This window comes from Crassostrea angulata, chromosome 10 (assembly GCF_025612915.1).
Source record: "Crassostrea angulata isolate pt1a10 chromosome 10, ASM2561291v2, whole genome shotgun sequence".
NCBI classification, from domain to species: domain Eukaryota; kingdom Metazoa; phylum Mollusca; class Bivalvia; order Ostreida; family Ostreidae; genus Magallana; species Magallana angulata.
In genome coordinates, this window is record NC_069120.1 from 29,218,978 (window position 1) to 29,236,150 (window position 17,173).

General features: G+C 33.6%; 3 protein-coding genes across 5 annotated transcripts; 1 reads left to right on the forward strand and 2 right to left on the reverse strand.

The window, feature by feature from the left end:
• Window positions 1-630: 630 nt before the first annotated feature.
• Window positions 631-2,583, reverse strand: LOC128168187 (required for excision 1-B domain-containing protein-like). The gene is made up of 4 exons (XM_052834363.1): window positions 2,453-2,583; window positions 1,872-2,076; window positions 1,605-1,693; window positions 631-966 (listed from the first exon to the last, which is right to left on the reverse strand). The coding sequence occupies exons 1-4, from the start codon at window positions 2,569-2,571 to the stop codon at window positions 849-851; spliced, it is 531 nt and encodes a 176-aa protein (XP_052690323.1). The 5' UTR covers window positions 2,572-2,583; the 3' UTR covers window positions 631-848.
• A 20-nt stretch (window positions 2,584-2,603) lies between these two features.
• Window positions 2,604-7,631, forward strand: LOC128168186 (phosphatidylinositol-glycan biosynthesis class W protein-like). 2 transcript variants are annotated; one of them, XM_052834362.1, is made up of 7 exons: window positions 2,604-2,844; window positions 3,893-4,300; window positions 5,346-5,481; window positions 6,097-6,350; window positions 6,548-6,689; window positions 6,942-7,032; window positions 7,415-7,631. In XM_052834362.1, the coding sequence occupies exons 1-7, from the start codon at window positions 2,687-2,689 to the stop codon at window positions 7,618-7,620; spliced, it is 1,395 nt and encodes a 464-aa protein (XP_052690322.1). In that variant the 5' UTR covers window positions 2,604-2,686; the 3' UTR covers window positions 7,621-7,631. The 2 variants fall into 2 exon arrangements, with proteins under 2 accessions (XP_052690322.1, XP_052690321.1); XM_052834361.1 differs by having other exon boundaries at window positions 2,633-2,844; window positions 7,412-7,631.
• Window positions 7,632-8,417: 786 nt separating this feature from the next.
• Window positions 8,418-17,173, reverse strand: LOC128167254 (hydroxysteroid dehydrogenase-like protein 2). 2 transcript variants are annotated; one of them, XM_052832858.1, is made up of 9 exons: window positions 17,046-17,154; window positions 12,370-12,384; window positions 11,507-11,670; window positions 10,731-10,944; window positions 10,525-10,628; window positions 10,285-10,386; window positions 9,617-9,817; window positions 9,045-9,254; window positions 8,418-8,890 (listed from the first exon to the last, which is right to left on the reverse strand). In XM_052832858.1, the coding sequence occupies exons 1-9, from the start codon at window positions 17,060-17,062 to the stop codon at window positions 8,646-8,648; spliced, it is 1,272 nt and encodes a 423-aa protein (XP_052688818.1). In that variant the 5' UTR covers window positions 17,063-17,154; the 3' UTR covers window positions 8,418-8,645. The 2 variants fall into 2 exon arrangements, with proteins under 2 accessions (XP_052688818.1, XP_052688819.1); XM_052832859.1 differs by lacking the exon at window positions 12,370-12,384 and having other exon boundaries at window positions 17,046-17,173.

Consider the following 17,173-nt stretch of genomic DNA (forward strand, 5'->3'; position numbering starts at 1 on the left):
GCGTTTTATTGTTTATATTAACATCTTTCTTTAACTATTTAATAAACTGATTATGAAAAGTTAGTAAAATTCACTAATTTACTGTTATTTTATGTACATAAGTAAGTTAGCTAAAAGAAACAGCCAAATCGTCTCCTGTGAGACTTTGAGTCTGGCATCATCATGTTTATTTCGTGCAGTCCGGGATTTTACTAAGGTCGCTGTAGGTACAGACCAATCGATAAACAGGGCGTGTCAATTTCAGCCGCTGTGGATTTCAACCAATCATAAAAAGGGCATGTAGATTTCAGTATAGCTGTATCTATAGAGTTATGAATTAACTATAACTTTCCGTAAGAAATAGAGGTAATTTATGATGCTTGGTAGATGTAAAAATAATACAATGCCAGATGAATCAAGTATGTACATAATGATTTGTCATCAAGACATTTTTTTATTCATTATACAGAACAGAGAAAATTGTTTATATTTCAAATTTTAATATACGGTTCTCCTTTTGTACAAATACAAAGGTACATGTGTTCAAATTTCATAGGGGATAAAAATAATGCTACGAGTTAAACTGTCACCCCCCCCCCCCCAAAATTAAGATTTTAAAATTTATTAAATCAATTCAAGTGCATATATAGGTACCGGCTTTTTAAATCTCTTTATTGTTCTCTTTAAGACCCGAACCTTTCCGTAATATATTTAATACCTGTCAATATTACAGACTTGATATAAATCATCACAATCTATGCATCTAACATGCAGATTAAATTAATTCATAAATGACATAATACATGTACAAATGCTTTTTTCAGTAACAAAGTGATTAAGAATCCTAGTCCAAATGAAAAATTGTGACTTCATCTGTCAGCTGTTTCATCATCTTTATCTTCTTCTGTTTCATCAGAATAAAGGTCCTCCGATTCAAACTTAAGTTCCTCCATTTGTTCATTGATGGCACAAATGACATCCTTTATGCTTTAAAAAAAAAAAGAAAAAGGAATAATTTTAAGTTACTAAATACTTAATCTTTATCACATTTATGGTCAAGGTAAAGTACCGGTTAATGAAAGGAGTTTTCAATAAAATTTGAGATTAGAACTTTTTAAATGATGCTTGTTAACAATATATAGCTTGGTTTAAATTAATAAAATGTAGCTTAGCTAAAATTTTATAGAAAATGTGTGATTTGTTTATCATTTTCAATGTCAAGAAATATTGGTACATGTACAATCTCAAAGGTTTTTCCTGACAAAAGAAATAATTCAGAGGGAGAAAAACTGCATATGCAAATAAAAAACACCCATATAAGATGTTTTCAGGTACAATTAATTTCAAATCGTAATCTTAATTAATTCTAGTAGATTTCTTTGACATTGTTCAATTTCTTAGTTCAATTACCGATAGTAACTGTACATGTATTACTATGAGTTTATAATCTCAAAAATTTGATACCTCAGTTTTATACAGTAAAACTCGGTTATAGCGAAGTCCTAGGGACCACTGGATTTACTTCTTTTTATCCGTAATTCGTTATATCCGTATAACGAATTCATTATAATATCTATAGCGAATTCACTATATACATGTACATGTTTTCTTTCACCGTAAAATACCTTTGTTTTAAGTCTGCTTCTTCTTCTTTAAAATTAGAATCTGTTGGGTGGTCTGTAGCATTTTGCCGTGCTAGTTGCAATTTTACCGTCTGCAAATATTTTCAAAAGTAAGCATCGACTTTAAGAAGAACATCACATATATCTTTTGAATCAATGTGCACACATATCAAAATATAAAGGATAAAGAACAAACTGGTAATAAAAGCTTGTACCAAAAATATATTTTTCTTTGAAAATATTCATAGCTGCTGCAAATGCTTCACAAACCTTTTCAAGTTTATCTTTTTCATTGTTTTGAATCCCAGTTACAATTGTAGCAATGGTGGTCAAACTGTGGTCATCTTCTAATTGCTTAGTGATCAGTATTATATCTTGGGAAATTTTGGTAAATGTCTGAGTTATCTCATGGACGAGTTGTCTGTACATAGGAAAGTTGTAATTTGGTGCCCCATTCAAGTATGCTTGAAACCCTCTATAGAAATAAAAAATTAAAGTAAGACATTTACAAGTAACATAATTGAATATACATGTAGCTGAAGGCTAAGTTATTGCAGATAGAGGGCTAAATTATTGCAGATAGTGTACATATATTTTAACAAAGCGTTGAATTTTTTGACTTTTACTTGTTCTTATGGCTAAATTTGTTCTGCCATGCAGTGACGTATATACTAGGATATTCGTCCCTGCTACCATATCATTAAATATTCGGAGTCAAAAGTTAAAAGTAACAGCATTTTTATAAACCAATCAAACTAAAAGAAGAGAAGTTGCAACTTTTATAAACAAAGTAGAAAAATTTATGTATTTATGAACAATATCTATTTTATATCTATTTGTGTACAACATACTCTTCAAACAAAGCGTAAGTTTCTACTCTTTCTCCTTGTAAAATATGAAATCGTTTCAGTAAATCTTTTGCAGGTAAGCCTTCTAATGAATTATTTCCATCCATGATCTCTTCTGACATGCTACTTTCATTTTCTACATCAGCATCTTCTACACGTTTTATAAAGGGTCGTTTTTCATCCTCAAGCGTGTAAAAGACTAAGATTAGATTGTAAATATAAACAACCACGGAAGTAATGGGGGACATCAACTACACATCGTATAAAGAGTTAAAAGAGCAGTTTGTAAGCGGACACCAAGGATCACCAGCCGCAGAAATAACACTGATTTATTTGGGCATTGCATGCTGTGTGTTGCTTCACAATGCCGGGGGTGTAGGATACAGAAAACAGTGGTAACTTTGTACATGTACCATGTACAGCATGTTAACGGGGTTAAAGGGACTTGGACACGATTTGACTAAAATTTTCAAATTTTGTTTTTCCATTTTCAATGATAAACTGATAAATATAGAAGATTATAATACTATGTCAAAATTTGAAACTCAAATATCAAGTTATAAGCAAGATACAGAGTTCATAATTCTTTGTTTTGTAAACAAAGCTCGAATATTGTCATTTTTACATATGTGTTGTATTGGTGTAAGTTTTAATCAAATGTAACTTTCTTTTGTTGATAATAGTATTTATGAAGATGTTGAATTAGTTTAAATTGTTTTTTACATGTCATTTTGTCTAAGAAATGGTAAAATTCTACATTACTTTTTTGTAAACAACTATAAGACTCGAGCTTTGTTTACATTACTTTCAATTCTTACCTCTGTATCTCGCTTGTAACTTGACTTTAACATTTAATATTTTGGTCAATCATTTAAAATGCACAAGTAAACCATTTAATACATAAAAAATAAAAATAAAATTTTTGATCTCAAATAGTGTCCATGCAAGTCCCTTTAAATGATATTTTATCCCAACTTAAAAGATGTTGACCAAATGCCCAAATGATGGACAACCCCCTCCTCCCCTCCCCACCACCAAAAAAAGGAATAAATAATTAAAAAGATATAAAATCTATGAATAATTAGGCATGGGGTGCATGTGACTTTATATCTAAACGTCAAATTTTGTACAATGAAAAAAAAATTTCCCAGGAAAACCAACAATTTTTCAGATTTTTTGCAAACTAAACAAAAATTTCAATCATTTGCTCTGTAAATGTATGTCTTATTTGAATATTACTGAGAAATCCCAATTAGGCTATTACCATGATTACCAGCTATAGTACATGTATAATTTGGATGTTAATTATCCCAGTCTGCCATATTCGTAAACATTATACATACTGACCTACAGATTACGCTCGAAAAAACATAGTAATTACTATGTACATGTATATGCACTATTTTTTGTGGAGTCTTGAAGTATGTTTTATTTTATTTGTAGGTTTCACTGGCTTGGGGATTTCCTTGTCCTTGTACTCCCTGGCCTATCATCCGTCACATTTCTCAGCGAATCAAAAGCCATTGTCATTGTAACTCTTCTCTCTTTGGCAGTCATTTCACTTATAATATCTCACCAATTCAATAGGACAGCTCCCAAACCGTCTGCTTCTTTATTGAGACAAGAATTCGGCAACAAGCTGGAGTTTGTCAGTAATTTTAGAGCATATGCCTTAATTTGTACAGCCATATGTATCTTAGCAGTGGATTTTAATGTGTTTCCAAGAAGATTTTGTAAAGCTGAGACTTTTGGAACTGGTTTGATGGATACTGGTGTAGGACTGTTTATAGTAGCGAATGGAATTGTGTCTCCTGAGTCTCGTAACAAAGAAAAAGTCAGCAGTCTAAAAAGGTAGGAAAGAATATATTTTATTTGAATACTGACACTTGTACAATATACATGTACATGGAAATATAAAGGGTCAAGTCACAATAAAACTTTAAAATATACCATCTAAGGCCCATCTTGCTAGCCAAGGGAAATAATCTGCTCATTTCCAATCATGGCATTGTGAGCAAGAGGAAACAATCTATTCCCATTCTATCATGTCATTGCTAGCCAAGAGAGATAATCTGCTCCTTTCCTTTCATGTACACTGTTCAAAATAGGGGAGATAAATTTTTCCTCTCCTATCATGGCATTGCTAATTAGGGTAGATAATATGCCCCTATCCTATAATGGCATTGCTAGAAAGGGGATATTATATGCTCCTCTTCTCCCATGGCCTTGCTAGCAAGGGGAGATAATATGCTTCTTCCTTATCATAACATTTGTGTTCAGAGGAGATAATATGCTCCTCCTTTATCATGGCATTGCTAATTAGGAGATATAATTTGCTCCTATCCTATCATGGCATTGCTAGCAAGGGGAGATTAAATGCTCCTCTCCTATCATGGCTTTGCTAGCAAGGGGGATGTAATATGTTCCTATCCTATCTTGGCATTGCTTAGTCTCGCTTTCCCCAGACTCTCGCCCACGAGACTTGTATGAGTCAAGCCTTGAGAGCGAGAGTCTGGGGAAAGCAAGACTAAGCATTGCTACCAAGGGGAGATAATAAGCTCTTTTACTATCATGGGATTGCTAGGAGTGTGGCTACAGTATTTTCCTCTCCTACTAATACTATGACAGACATCCTACTCCTATCTTCTTATTTTTAAAAGATGAGGAAAACATTTAACTCAATCAGTGATTCTAAATAAGAGGAGATAACAAGGCAAACATTTGATATACTAATTCATAATTTTTCTAGAAGAAACTTATATATGACTATGAATATTGAATTCGTAAATTTATTTTACACTTTCTCATAAACATATTTCTTACTAGTATTAGAATGCATTATGGTTATAGGTAATTTCTGAATAATGTTTTCTTATTGTGTGGAATTTTTTTACAGCTCTCTTCTGTCATCACTCCCACTCATCGTCCTGGGTCTGGGCCGAGTTGTATCGACCAAAGGTGTCAACTACCAGGAGCATGTTACGGAGTACGGAGTCCACTGGAACTTCTTCTTCACAGTCTCAGCAGTCAAGGTAATGCAACACAAGACATGTATAGACTCTACAATTTTTAAACAATCTTTTATCAGTGCTTTTTTACAAAGACCATGGTTCTCAGGTTGATGGAATTATTAATAGTTCACCATCATTCAAAACAAATTAAAAATGATGGATTTAAATTGAACATGTGTGCACTGATAAGCTTGCCATTGACTTATAAATAACCGACACTGACATTGACAGTTCTGTTTCAAATTCCTTCTTGACACCTATCAGTACTATCTTAAGTCCAAGGTCTTGTTAGTATGACTTAAATGTTTTTAGCAATGAATCCGAGAAATGTTGACACATCATAATCCCAGAATTTTTTCAGCTTGTAGAAAACAGATTTATATATATATAGCGTCAACGTACTTGTGGAGATTTTAATATTGATAACTTCTAAACTTTCAAAAAGAAACTAACTTTTTTATGATATTCTTTGTATATATATATTTTTTTAATTTGATGCTTAGTTTTGGTATAATATACAAAATTGATTTTGAATTTTTAACCATATTCTAAAATATGTCTGATTCTATGTAGTACGTCCATTTAGGAGGTGCAATTACAACTACGTGTTTAGAACAAATAGATCTTTGTTTGCAGATTTGCTCAAGTCTTCTCTTGACCATCCTTGGAAACATTAACCTCACTGGACCTGCCATTATACTCATTCTCTCCTATCAACTGTTTCTCACCAAACTTGGCCTGAGTGAGTACTTGGTCCTTGGAGCAGACGGTCAGGGAGGGAGAGTGCGCTTCTTCGACTCCAACAGAGAGGGCATCGTGTCCTGTCTGGGTTACCTGTCTTTGTATTTTCTAGCTGTAGAACTTGGAAAACACATTTTCAACAAAGAGAGGTATATGTTCATGTATTAAAGACAAATTACAACTGCTCAGTATTTATTTACCTATACTATTTTCAATGTTTTTACTTAATATTTATTTTTTGTTTGAACAAATGTGCCCATTCCAATTGTTTATGTACCATACTATTATACTTTTGTATATGTTTGTGTGTTATTTTTGACCTGATATTTTTATGTACCCCTCCCAGGAAGACAGTAGGTGACTGGGTTCCCTTTCTGGGAGTGCTGGGTTTGTTACAGGCTGTTTTATGGTGTACCATGATGTGGTCAGAAACTCATGTACAACAAGTGTCTAGACGATTTGCCAATCTATCCTACATAGTTTGGATAGTAAGTACTTTTATGTCATCATTTACATACCTGTAAATGCTATAAAATCTTAAAATCTGGTTTATTATTTTATGATTCAGTATTTGAACTTTGGGGAAGAAAAATTTATTTCACAAATTATAAATTTTGATCAGTATGCCAATTTATAAATTTTTGGTCATTTTTTTTACCAGCTAGTACATGCATCTTTTTAATATCTAAAAATAAAAACCTGTGCCTGGGTGTATTTAATATATTGTTTTTATTTTCTAGCTGGCCTTGTCAGTTTTCCTCCTCTTTTTGCTTTTGCTGATAGATCTATTTAGCCACAACCAGTCATTCATATTTGCCAAGAAAAAAGAAGGTTTGTATATGAATAAAACATTTTTATGTATTCTTTAATACAAAAATATAATATGTTATTGAACATGTATATACATTTTTTTCTTATTAACTCCCCTTGTATACAGAATGTATGGAAAGACTGGGGGGGGGGGGGGCATTACATTTACACTGTATCTGCAAAACAAAGTCTTTGGCATGTAGAATATCACAAAAATAGTTGAATTGTGTAAGGCTTTCCATGGTAAAACTCAATTTATAAATGTTTTTTGAAGTACATGTACCAGTATTATTCAAGAAATTGAAAAACTGAAGGTATAATTCACAATATATATAAATGTATATTGATCTACTTAAAATGTTAAGTTCAAAATGATGTTTTTTTTATCTTTTTTTTCCAGAAGATGTATGCCTACTGTCCGCTGTGAACTATAATGGACTTCTGTACTTCTTGTTGGCCAATGTCTTAACAGGACTCGTGAATCTGAGCATAGATACTTTACAATTGTCCACAGCACAAAGCATGACCATACTCATTTCCTATATGGGAATTCTTAGTTTTGTAACTTTGATGCTATACAAATGGAAAATAAGATTAAAATTTTGGTAGATAAAAAGCTATTAGATGTTATATTTTGGGCCAAGTCGGTTTGGGGTTGTTTAGTGGCAGACAACCTTTGATAGATTTCAAAATCATGTATCTTCTTGTACTGAAATTAACAACATAATTATCATAATTTGATATATCTTTCTGATTAGACAATCAAGCATAAACTCATTGAAAAATTAAGATTTCGAAACTTGGATAACTAATGTTGTTGACAACGGAATTTATGCAAACTATCACCATTATGTTTAGCACGCTTGAAGAATGACAATCATTAAAGTCAACATTATTATTACTAGTGTTTAAAGCTGGGACTGATTTCTATGCCATACCTGAACCGTACAAGTTTGTAAGTATGAGTTTCCAAAGTCTGCATTTTATTAAACGAAAAGAAAATCTATCAGAATGCATACATGCCTAGCTTATGCAATAAACAAGTGAAAAGCTGTCAATGTGACAGCAAACCGGGTTTTCTTTTATGTGAACTGTATCCATAATCCATGTCAACCCGTATCCAGTGAAATGGAGTACCCTATATGCAATATTTTGCCAAAAAAAGACTAAGTTCAAAAGCTGGTATTTTTTTTCATAATTATCGGAAATCAAAATCCTAGCAATATGCACACCTCTGATATATGTACAATTGATCTGCAAAAAAACAACTTCCTATCTTGAAAACTGTAGGAGGAGTTATCCGTACAATGAGGGTAACCTTTTGGCAGCCGCCAGCCCACCATTTTCACCATTTTAATAACCAGATTTTTTCATTGGAAAACCCGGTTAAAAAATACAAATTCTACTGGCTGTTTAATAGATTTATTTATTATCATGATGTAATATCATTCCCTGCATTTCAAATCTCTTTTAGATTTATCACAGTCGTAAAATGATTCAACTTCCAACAATATTGTGTATAATGAAGTAATACTGGTACATGCAAAATGATAAGCATCATCCAATATACAAAATTTTTGTGAAACATAAAATAAATCAACTACCTAAGCACTACAAAACCTATCAACACAACTCTATAATTTAGATCTGTCCATTTTGTTCATCAGTTTCTCTAACTTCATGGCCAGTCCCATATCGCCTTGAATCTTTAACTTCCCAGACATGAAAGCCGACACTGCTTTCAATTCTCCTTTGAACATCTTTACAAAATCCTCACTGTCCAGGGTCATTGTGCAGTTCGCTCCCCCTGGGGCCTCTCCCTGACCTAATTTTCCTGACCCAGTTTTAAGGTCAATGAACCATACACCTTCTTCTGGACCTAGAAAATTAGAAATAAGTTTTAAAATAACTGCTTGCATGCATTAAAAGATTCTCTCTGTGAATTAAAAACTATTCGCTTACTGCTTTCAGATACCAAAAACATCAATAAATGATTAAATTCCTTTCAAATGATTAAATACAATGATTTTTACCTGTTAAATTGAATTGAAAGACCCCGTTCATGGAAGACACAAGATCTTCACTCAGGAGACCCTCTATAGCACTGAATGTCTGTGCTGGTCCTCCTGCAGCAGACTTGGATCCACCACCAAAGGCTGGGGTGCCCCCCTTCTCTTCCATCTGTTGTCGGATTTTGTGTGGATCTTCACCATCCAGGAAGAAATCAGGGAGCAAGGTACTACCTGCAACAGAAAAAACTGTAGGATGTGAAATGTGCTGGGAAAGAGGATTCAGGGATAGTCAAATTGTTTTAAGACTGAATGAAACAATCTACTGGTAAAACCTTTAATGTAGATTATTTTCCTCACTTTTAAATTTAAATTATATTACCAATTAACAATTAACAATGAATAAATTTGGTTACAATCCTAGAATGACACTTTCTTCATAAAACTAACAACTCTCTTGCTTAAAAAAAAAAAGACAATTAATTAACGTTTATGGATATTGTTTCTTCCAAGGTAGAATAATAGAATTCCTCAATCTAATTTATCAAACAATAAGATTCATAGAAATTTAGAGCAGTACATCTCTAATATTTTACCTTGGACCCAGGCGTACTGATCAAGGTCAGTAACTCCTGCACTGGTCAGAACTTCGTCATCAATGGCGAAGTTCCCTGTGTATTCCGAGCTCTTTCTTGTCAGCATCACATAAGCAGCGTCGCTCATTATCTCAGGCTTTCTGCACTGATTAGCAACCTCTGATCCTCCCCCTAACATCTCCATGGCAGCAGTGTAAATTGCTACAAAAATTTGATAGAAAAAATGACAACATATAAACAAGAGCTGTGAACAGTTTTACTGTAGATTACAGTTTCCCTGAAAACTACATGTAACCCAGCACTAGCTATATATCATAATGGTTAATAAGTTTTATACCATCATGATATAACATACTTTTCTGGCCAACATTCAATGAATTAGTTCTACAGTGATTGGTTGAAAAATTGCATAAAAAACCTAGGTTGCCTTATGTTAGTGTATGACTTGTTTCAAAATCTTCTCAACCCAATTGACATTTATACTGTTGAATTCTAAAGTCATATTTTAGGATACAGGTACATGTGTACATACAAGTACCGGTATGTTTTCTGATACAGTAACAGTTATTTTTCTCTTTAAAAAACAGTTCTGTTTCAGAGAGCATGAATTCTGCATATTTAGCAACTCTTTGATATAACAGATCCTAATGAGAGCTTGTTTAACTCACCAGTACGGGGCCAGAGAGCATTCACTGCAATCGACAAAGGTTTAAACTCCTCCGACATCCCCAACACGCACATGGACATCCCATATTTGGCCATTGTGTAAGCTGGAAAGAAGATGTAATGATATTATTATTAAAAGCTTGAACAATTCGCCTCGATTTATCCAAGAATTCATAGTAAGAAGAAATATGACATTAAATACTAATATGTTGAACTACCCTGATTTTATTGTCATCACTGACCTACGTGGTCCTTGAACCATCTTGGATTCATATTGAGTGGGGGGCTGATGTTAAGGATGTGTGGGTTGCTGGACTTCTGCAGATAGGGCAGGGCAAACTTAGAGCTGAAATACCATGTCAATTCTTATTATCAATTTTAAATTAAGCAGATGAAGTGGAATTTATTAAAATACATATTAAAATGAAGAACAAGAAATAAATCTGACCACATGTATGTGCCTCTAGCATTGATTCCCATCATGAGATCGAATCTCTTGGGGTCTGTAGCAGCTGTCCCGGTCAAGCTGATGGCACTGGCATTGTTGATCAGGATATCTATTCCCCCAAACTTGTCCGCTGCTTCCCTCATGGCCGACTGGATGGCCCCATCATTCCTGATATCCACAGCACAGGCCAGGCATTTTCCCCCTGCATCCTCAACTAAATTTGATCAATCAAGAAATTGCATCAAAAATTTATTTGAAATTGTGGTGTAAAAAACACTTTTAAAAACAAAATACATGTAAGTTAAATAACCCCAGAATACGTGCAGAATGTAAATGCATAAAAATTTATATCCCTCTTCAAGCTAGGTAAAAAGCTATCAAATAGTAATATTCATTACTGTAACAGTAAGGTACACTAAAGCACAGAACTACATGTAAAGGAATAAAACCTTTCACATTTAATGATCACGATCACTTTGCGAGAATTCATCTGATTCAGTATATTAATTTTGTTGACCCCGGTATCCACATGAGCAATAATCATCAAACTAATAAAATTGTATTTGCCGTAATAGATACATGTATATATGAATATATGGATCAAATATACGTATCATTTTTTTCTCATTAAAATCATAATAATAGATAGCTATAAGCCTATAAAGTTCTTTATTCAAATAAAATTGACAATGCATGATGTTGCATACAGTGCAAAAGTTCTCTTGAAAACTACGAAATGATACACAGCATTCACCCTTCACAGGAGTGGACCTTACCTTCTTTGGCAGCAGTGTAAATGGTCCCTGGGAGTTTGGGGTGAGGTGTGGTGGTCTTGGCTGCTATGATGATGTTGGCCCCATCCTTTGCTGCCTTCAGCGCAATGGCCTTCCCAATGCCTCTGCTTGCTCCAGTGATGAATATGGTCTTCCCTGCCAACAGCCTGCAATATTAAGATTCTTAAGGTGGAATAACACGCCTGGAAAAAGTCACTCAAATTAATTGCAAGTTATTTTATTATGAAAGATATAATGATAAATAAACTGTACACATGTCAAATAAGCGAAAAATTTGCAGTTTGGGGATAAAAAATGAATATCTAAAATATTCGATTCAGTAAGTTAAAACAAAAGCCACTGTGGGATTCGAACTCAGGATGTACGGATCACAAGCCCGACACTTTATTCACTCGGCTTTATAGTAAGGTACATGTTGTAGTCAAAAATCCTATTAATACTTATCATTATCGTTTCGATCAGAGGTCAGCCATTTTGTGATGATGTGTTATTCCACCTTATTAAATGATTTTGGTTTGGCATGAAGCTGCGTCTCAATTATGTGCTCTAGCTAAGCAACTATTTTGGCTTCTTGCAAAAAGAGGTACAACCTTCATATTTCCAGTTCTTATCAATAAGTTGATTTTAAACAATTTAAACGGTAGTCTTCAAAAGGTCAAATTCTACATTGTGACGGTCTGGATTTTTTTCATTCTATGTGATCCATGTTTTCTGAGTAATAGTTGACTTGGGTTACCTGAAGTAATCTATTGATTAAACTTGTACAGTTTGTTTTGGGGGTATGATGACTATAATACACACATGATAGGGATCTGATTAAAAGGGAAAATGAATAATGACATTACCCTGTGTTTGGTATCCTGCAAAATAATGCAGTCAATATCAATTGATGAAAATTGTTGCAGAAATAGCTATTTACTTCTACAAACATAGTCAACTAACATTTAAGCCTTTTATTAAAATCAAGCTAATAGTAACCTAGCTTCAAAATTCTTACCATTGTATTCCACATCATGAAAACATACCGGTAAATTATAATGCATCTTTGCATAGGTCGAAGATAAAAATAAAATATGGGGGTTTTTTTTCTCAATAATTTGTATCAATAAATAAGTTTTGGTGAATAGCGTATTGAACAGTTTTTTTCTTCGGAGGATGAGGTCATGCAAATTAGGAAATATTTAAGTCAAGGTCATTATAGACAGGTCAAGGACAGGAGAGTATGACACAGTTGATCGATACCACCCATATTTATCTTTGAAAGGACTGTATATGGTTTGAGCCTAAAATTAAATCGTTTTGTTTTAAATGCCCCCAGTTTAAAAATATGACATCATAAAGTTTATCTTTTCCCGCCATTTTCACATTTTAGCATAAAACGGCTTGTTTTCATGCAGTTTTCCTTGCAGAAAACATGGAGTGATATTGCTTGAACAACCAAAATATTTTCACCAAAGATGTATCTATCCAGTACTTGTAAGTGACAAAAAGTTTGTTCTTCTTCGAAGCATCGCTTTATATTTCCCATTTGAAGAAAGATTAAAAAAATGTCAAATTTTGATTGAATCTTAAAAAGAGCGTCACTTCTGACGTCATATACTACCAGTGAGTGCAAATAAATAGGCCAAAAATATAATTTATATCAATTAACTCTTCTTAAAAATAACAAAACAATTAAATGTACCTCAATCACTTTAAAAACTTGCAAGTCTTTGAAAAAGGTTAATAAATTTTTTTGGTTAAGTGTCATTGAAACTACTGTAAGCTAAATACTAGCTACAGGTAAAAAACATAGGTAATCACAGATTACAAAGCTCACCGAGACGAGGCATCACCCCTATGAGACCACCTTTATCATATTGTATGAAAATCATACTTTATGATCTTGGATATTCATGGATTCTGTTTTGACACAAAATCATATATCATCTGTTAAAAAATTGTATGATAATCATATGTTCATATATTAATCAATATAATAATATAAAATTAAATATTGCATCCTATCATACTAACAATATATATCATATAATACAATAAAATACTGCAATAAACAAAGATGATATTGTAAATATGAAATTACATTGTATTGTGTTAAACCTTATTGTATTTGATCACATAATACAACATTATTATATATAATACAATATTGTATTATATGATACAATATCATATTACATAATACATCATAACATTGAAACATATGATATTATATTGTATAATATAGTATGATATATTGTATTGTATGATATTTATATAATATGTATAATATTTGATACATAATATGATATTGTATTATATGATACAATATAATTTGATATAACATTGTATCATATCAAATGATACAATATTATGTGATAAAGTAAAATATTATATAATACAATATTATATAATACAATATCATACATACATATTGTATCATATGATACAATAATATATCAAATAAACCAATATCATATTATACAATATCGTATGATACGATAATATATAATATTACAATATGATATAATACAGTTTCGTGTGATATAATTGTAAATTACAGAATCAAATATCATATTATACAATATCGTATGATACAATATAATATTGTATCATAATATACAATACTATACAAAACAGTATCATGATACAATATCATATCATAAAATATCAAAAAAATTGATACAATATCATATCACATTATATAAGTTTTTACAATATAACATATGATATTATATTGTATCATATTAAACAAAAGTGTTTCATATCATACAATACTTTATCATAGGAATCATGTTATATTATTTAACAACAACCTCATCTTTCTATCAAGCAGGTTTAAGTGAGGTAGGAGATTTCTTTAGCATCCTTGATAATGGAGATCAGGCTCTGCATCTGAAGCAACCTCTGCGTTTCATTTATAATATAGTTAAATCAACTATGCAAGCTATCATCTATAAAACATGTGACCTGTTCAAAAAAATCTAAACCTCATCCAGCATCCGAAACCTTTAACTCAGATTCAGCATTCAAGCCTGTCAGGTGCATCAGTATACATAAGACGCATCTCCATGCAAGTTTGGTGAAGTTCAGACCAGTAATAACTAAGATAACATCATCAGAGGGCACTAGCAATTAAAACTTAACCTGCTCCAGCATCCGCAACCTATGGCTTAGATTCAACATCCATGCCTGTCAGGTGCATCTGTATCATAAGACACACCATCCATTCAAGTTTGGTGAAGTTAGGACCTGTAATAACTAAGATATATTTTTTAGCATCCTTGATAATGGAGATCAAGCTCTGCATCTGAAGCTTCCTCTGTGATTCATTCATATTACAGTTTAGTCAACTATGCAAGTTGAAATAGTACTATCATCTATTAAACATGTGACCTGTTCCAAAAAACTTAACCATATCCAGCATCTGAAACCTATGGCTCAGACTCAGCATTCAAGCCTGTCAGGTGCATCAGTATCATAAGACGCACCATCCATTGAAGTCTGGTGAAGTTAGGACAAGCAATAACTAAGATATAATCATCAGAGGGCACCTGTTTCAAAAACTTTACCCAGCTCTAAAAACCTTAACCTCCTCCAGCATCCGAAACCTATGGCTCAGATTCAGCATTCAAGCCTGTCTGGTGCATCAGTATCATAAGACGCACCATCCATAGCAGTCTGGTGAAGTTAGGACCAGTAGTAACTAAGATATCATCATCAGAGGGCACCTGCAACAAAAACTTTAACCAGCTCTAAAAACCTTAACCTCCTTCAGCATCTGTAACCTATAGCTCAGATTCAGCACCCAAGCCTGCCTGGTGCATCAGTATCATAAGACACACCATCCATGCAAGTTTGGTGAAGTACGGACCAGCAGTAACTTAGATATTGCTATCAAAGGGTACCTGCAACAAAAACTTTAACCTGCTCCAAAAACCTTAACCTCCTCCAGCATCCGAAACCTATAGCTCAGATTCAACACTCAAGCCTGTCTGGTGCATCAGTATCATAAGACACACCATCCATGCAAGTTTGGTGAAGTACGGACCTGCAGTAACTTAGATATTGCTATCAAAGGGCACCTGCAACAAAAACTTTAACCTGGTCCAACAACCTTAACCTCCTCCAGCATCTGAAATTTAGGACTCAGATTCAGCATCCTAGTCTTTCAAGTCCATAAGTAGGTCCAGATGCATCATCCATGCAAGTTTGGTGAAGATAGGACAAGTAATAGCTTAGATACAGGACATGCAACAAAAACTTTAACCAGGTCCGGACGCCGACGCCGACGCCGACGCCGACGCCGAGGGTATAGCATAAGCTCCCCTTGACTTCGTCTCGGTGAGCTAAAAAATGCGCTAGTTTTGGACTGATTAATCTCATTTCAGAACACATTCTGTACAAATGTTTGATTCCAAAAAATTCCTCGGACATTTTGCTACAGATATCGTCACTTCACTTGCCTCTGATATTCTTTTAAACACCATCAGCAGCCCTGTAAAGTGAAGTGGTGCAGTTTGCTTACATGTAAAAATGGTGACTCTCAATCTCAATGTGAATTAATAAACTTCATTTTCCAAGGTCGGATAGCATGTTTTAATAAGAGAAAGTCAGAGGCAAGTAAAGTGACGATATCAGTAGTAAATTGCTTGCAAATATTAATGGTACTGTTTTCCCAGAATTTTTGTGAGAATAAGATCAATCAGTCTAAAACTAGTGCATTTATGTGCGCCGTAAATTGAATTTTTTTCCTATTGGAGGCACTGTAGCTCCCAGGTCGTTCATTCAAATTTTTTCAGACCGGGAGCTACAGACCTGTAGCTAGCTAAATACATGCAACATTCTTGGGGGGAGGGGCATGGGGAAGGAGGAAGGGCACTCTACCATCCATAAAACAAATGTGTCCTATTTTAACTACAATAAATAATCAATAGGCCTTTAGTCATTACCGTACATCAGTTGAAATTCAAACAAACTTAGTTTTGCTTCGTTTTTCAAATGATGTATATATTGTTGTGTAGCCGAGAAACTACAAAACATATAGTACAAATATCTGGTGTCTTACCTGACAATATGTGGCAGACAATTAACAGACAATAGACACAATATATAATGAAAACAAGGTAAACAGGTGTAGTGTGGTAGATAGCAGAATCGAAACTGGAGCTCCAGTAGGTTGGACCAGGTAAGGTTGGGGTGGACCAGGGTCAGAGGTCATGCATAACAATACACATACAATAATACAATGCGTTTTCACTACAATATATATGTGTATGAACATACTACAGTTTGGTTAACATTTCGCAAAATATTTCAATTAACAGTTAAATTTACTTCTAGTTTAATATTTTTTTCTTTTACAAACAAAATAAGAGGAATGCAAATTGTCAGGGTTCCCAGGAACGACAGAGGCATTTCGAGTTTTTGCCCAAACGCACAGCATGTAGTGATGTGCACAAGCGAAAGACAACGCCAACATTTCACTATGAAATTAATTGAAATCATGTGCAAGTTGCAATGTATAAAATGTTCACTCTACCCTGAATTTGCAGCCATGTTCCGGATATACAGTCACCAGATAAGCGTCAACGAAAATGTTTGGACTTTGACACACAAATTTTGCCGGTTCACGGTTACACCGGTGCGCCCACCTTGGCTTTAGGAATG

Bases quoted from the DNA above. Each gene is read 5' to 3' on its own strand.
- LOC128168187 (XM_052834363.1), bottom strand. From the start codon at position 2,571: ATGTCAGAAGAGATCATGGATGGAAATAATTCATTAGAAGGCTTACCT. The intron at 1,694-1,871 runs GTTTGTGAAGCA...AAATATTTGCAG, and splicing joins AAAAAGATAAACTTGAAAAG to ACGGTAAAATTGCAACTAGC. The intron at 967-1,604 runs GTATTTTACGGT...TTTTTTTTAAAG, and splicing joins GAAGCAGACTTAAAACAAAG to CATAAAGGATGTCATTTGTG.
- LOC128168186 (XM_052834361.1), top strand. From the start codon at position 2,687: ATGGGGGACATCAACTACACATCGTATAAAGAGTTAAAAGAGCAGTTT. The intron at 4,301-5,345 runs GTAGGAAAGAAT...ATTTTTTTACAG, and splicing joins AAAGTCAGCAGTCTAAAAAG to CTCTCTTCTGTCATCACTCC. The intron at 7,033-7,411 runs GTTTGTATATGA...TTTTTTTTCCAG, and splicing joins ATTTGCCAAGAAAAAAGAAG to AAGATGTATGCCTACTGTCC.
- LOC128167254 (XM_052832858.1), bottom strand. The intron at 10,387-10,524 runs GTCAGTGATGAC...TCTTCTTTCCAG, and splicing joins ATGGTTCAAGGACCACGTAG to CTTACACAATGGCCAAATAT. The intron at 9,818-10,284 runs GTGAGTTAAACA...AAATTTTTGTAG, and splicing joins TGCTCTCTGGCCCCGTACTG to CAATTTACACTGCTGCCATG.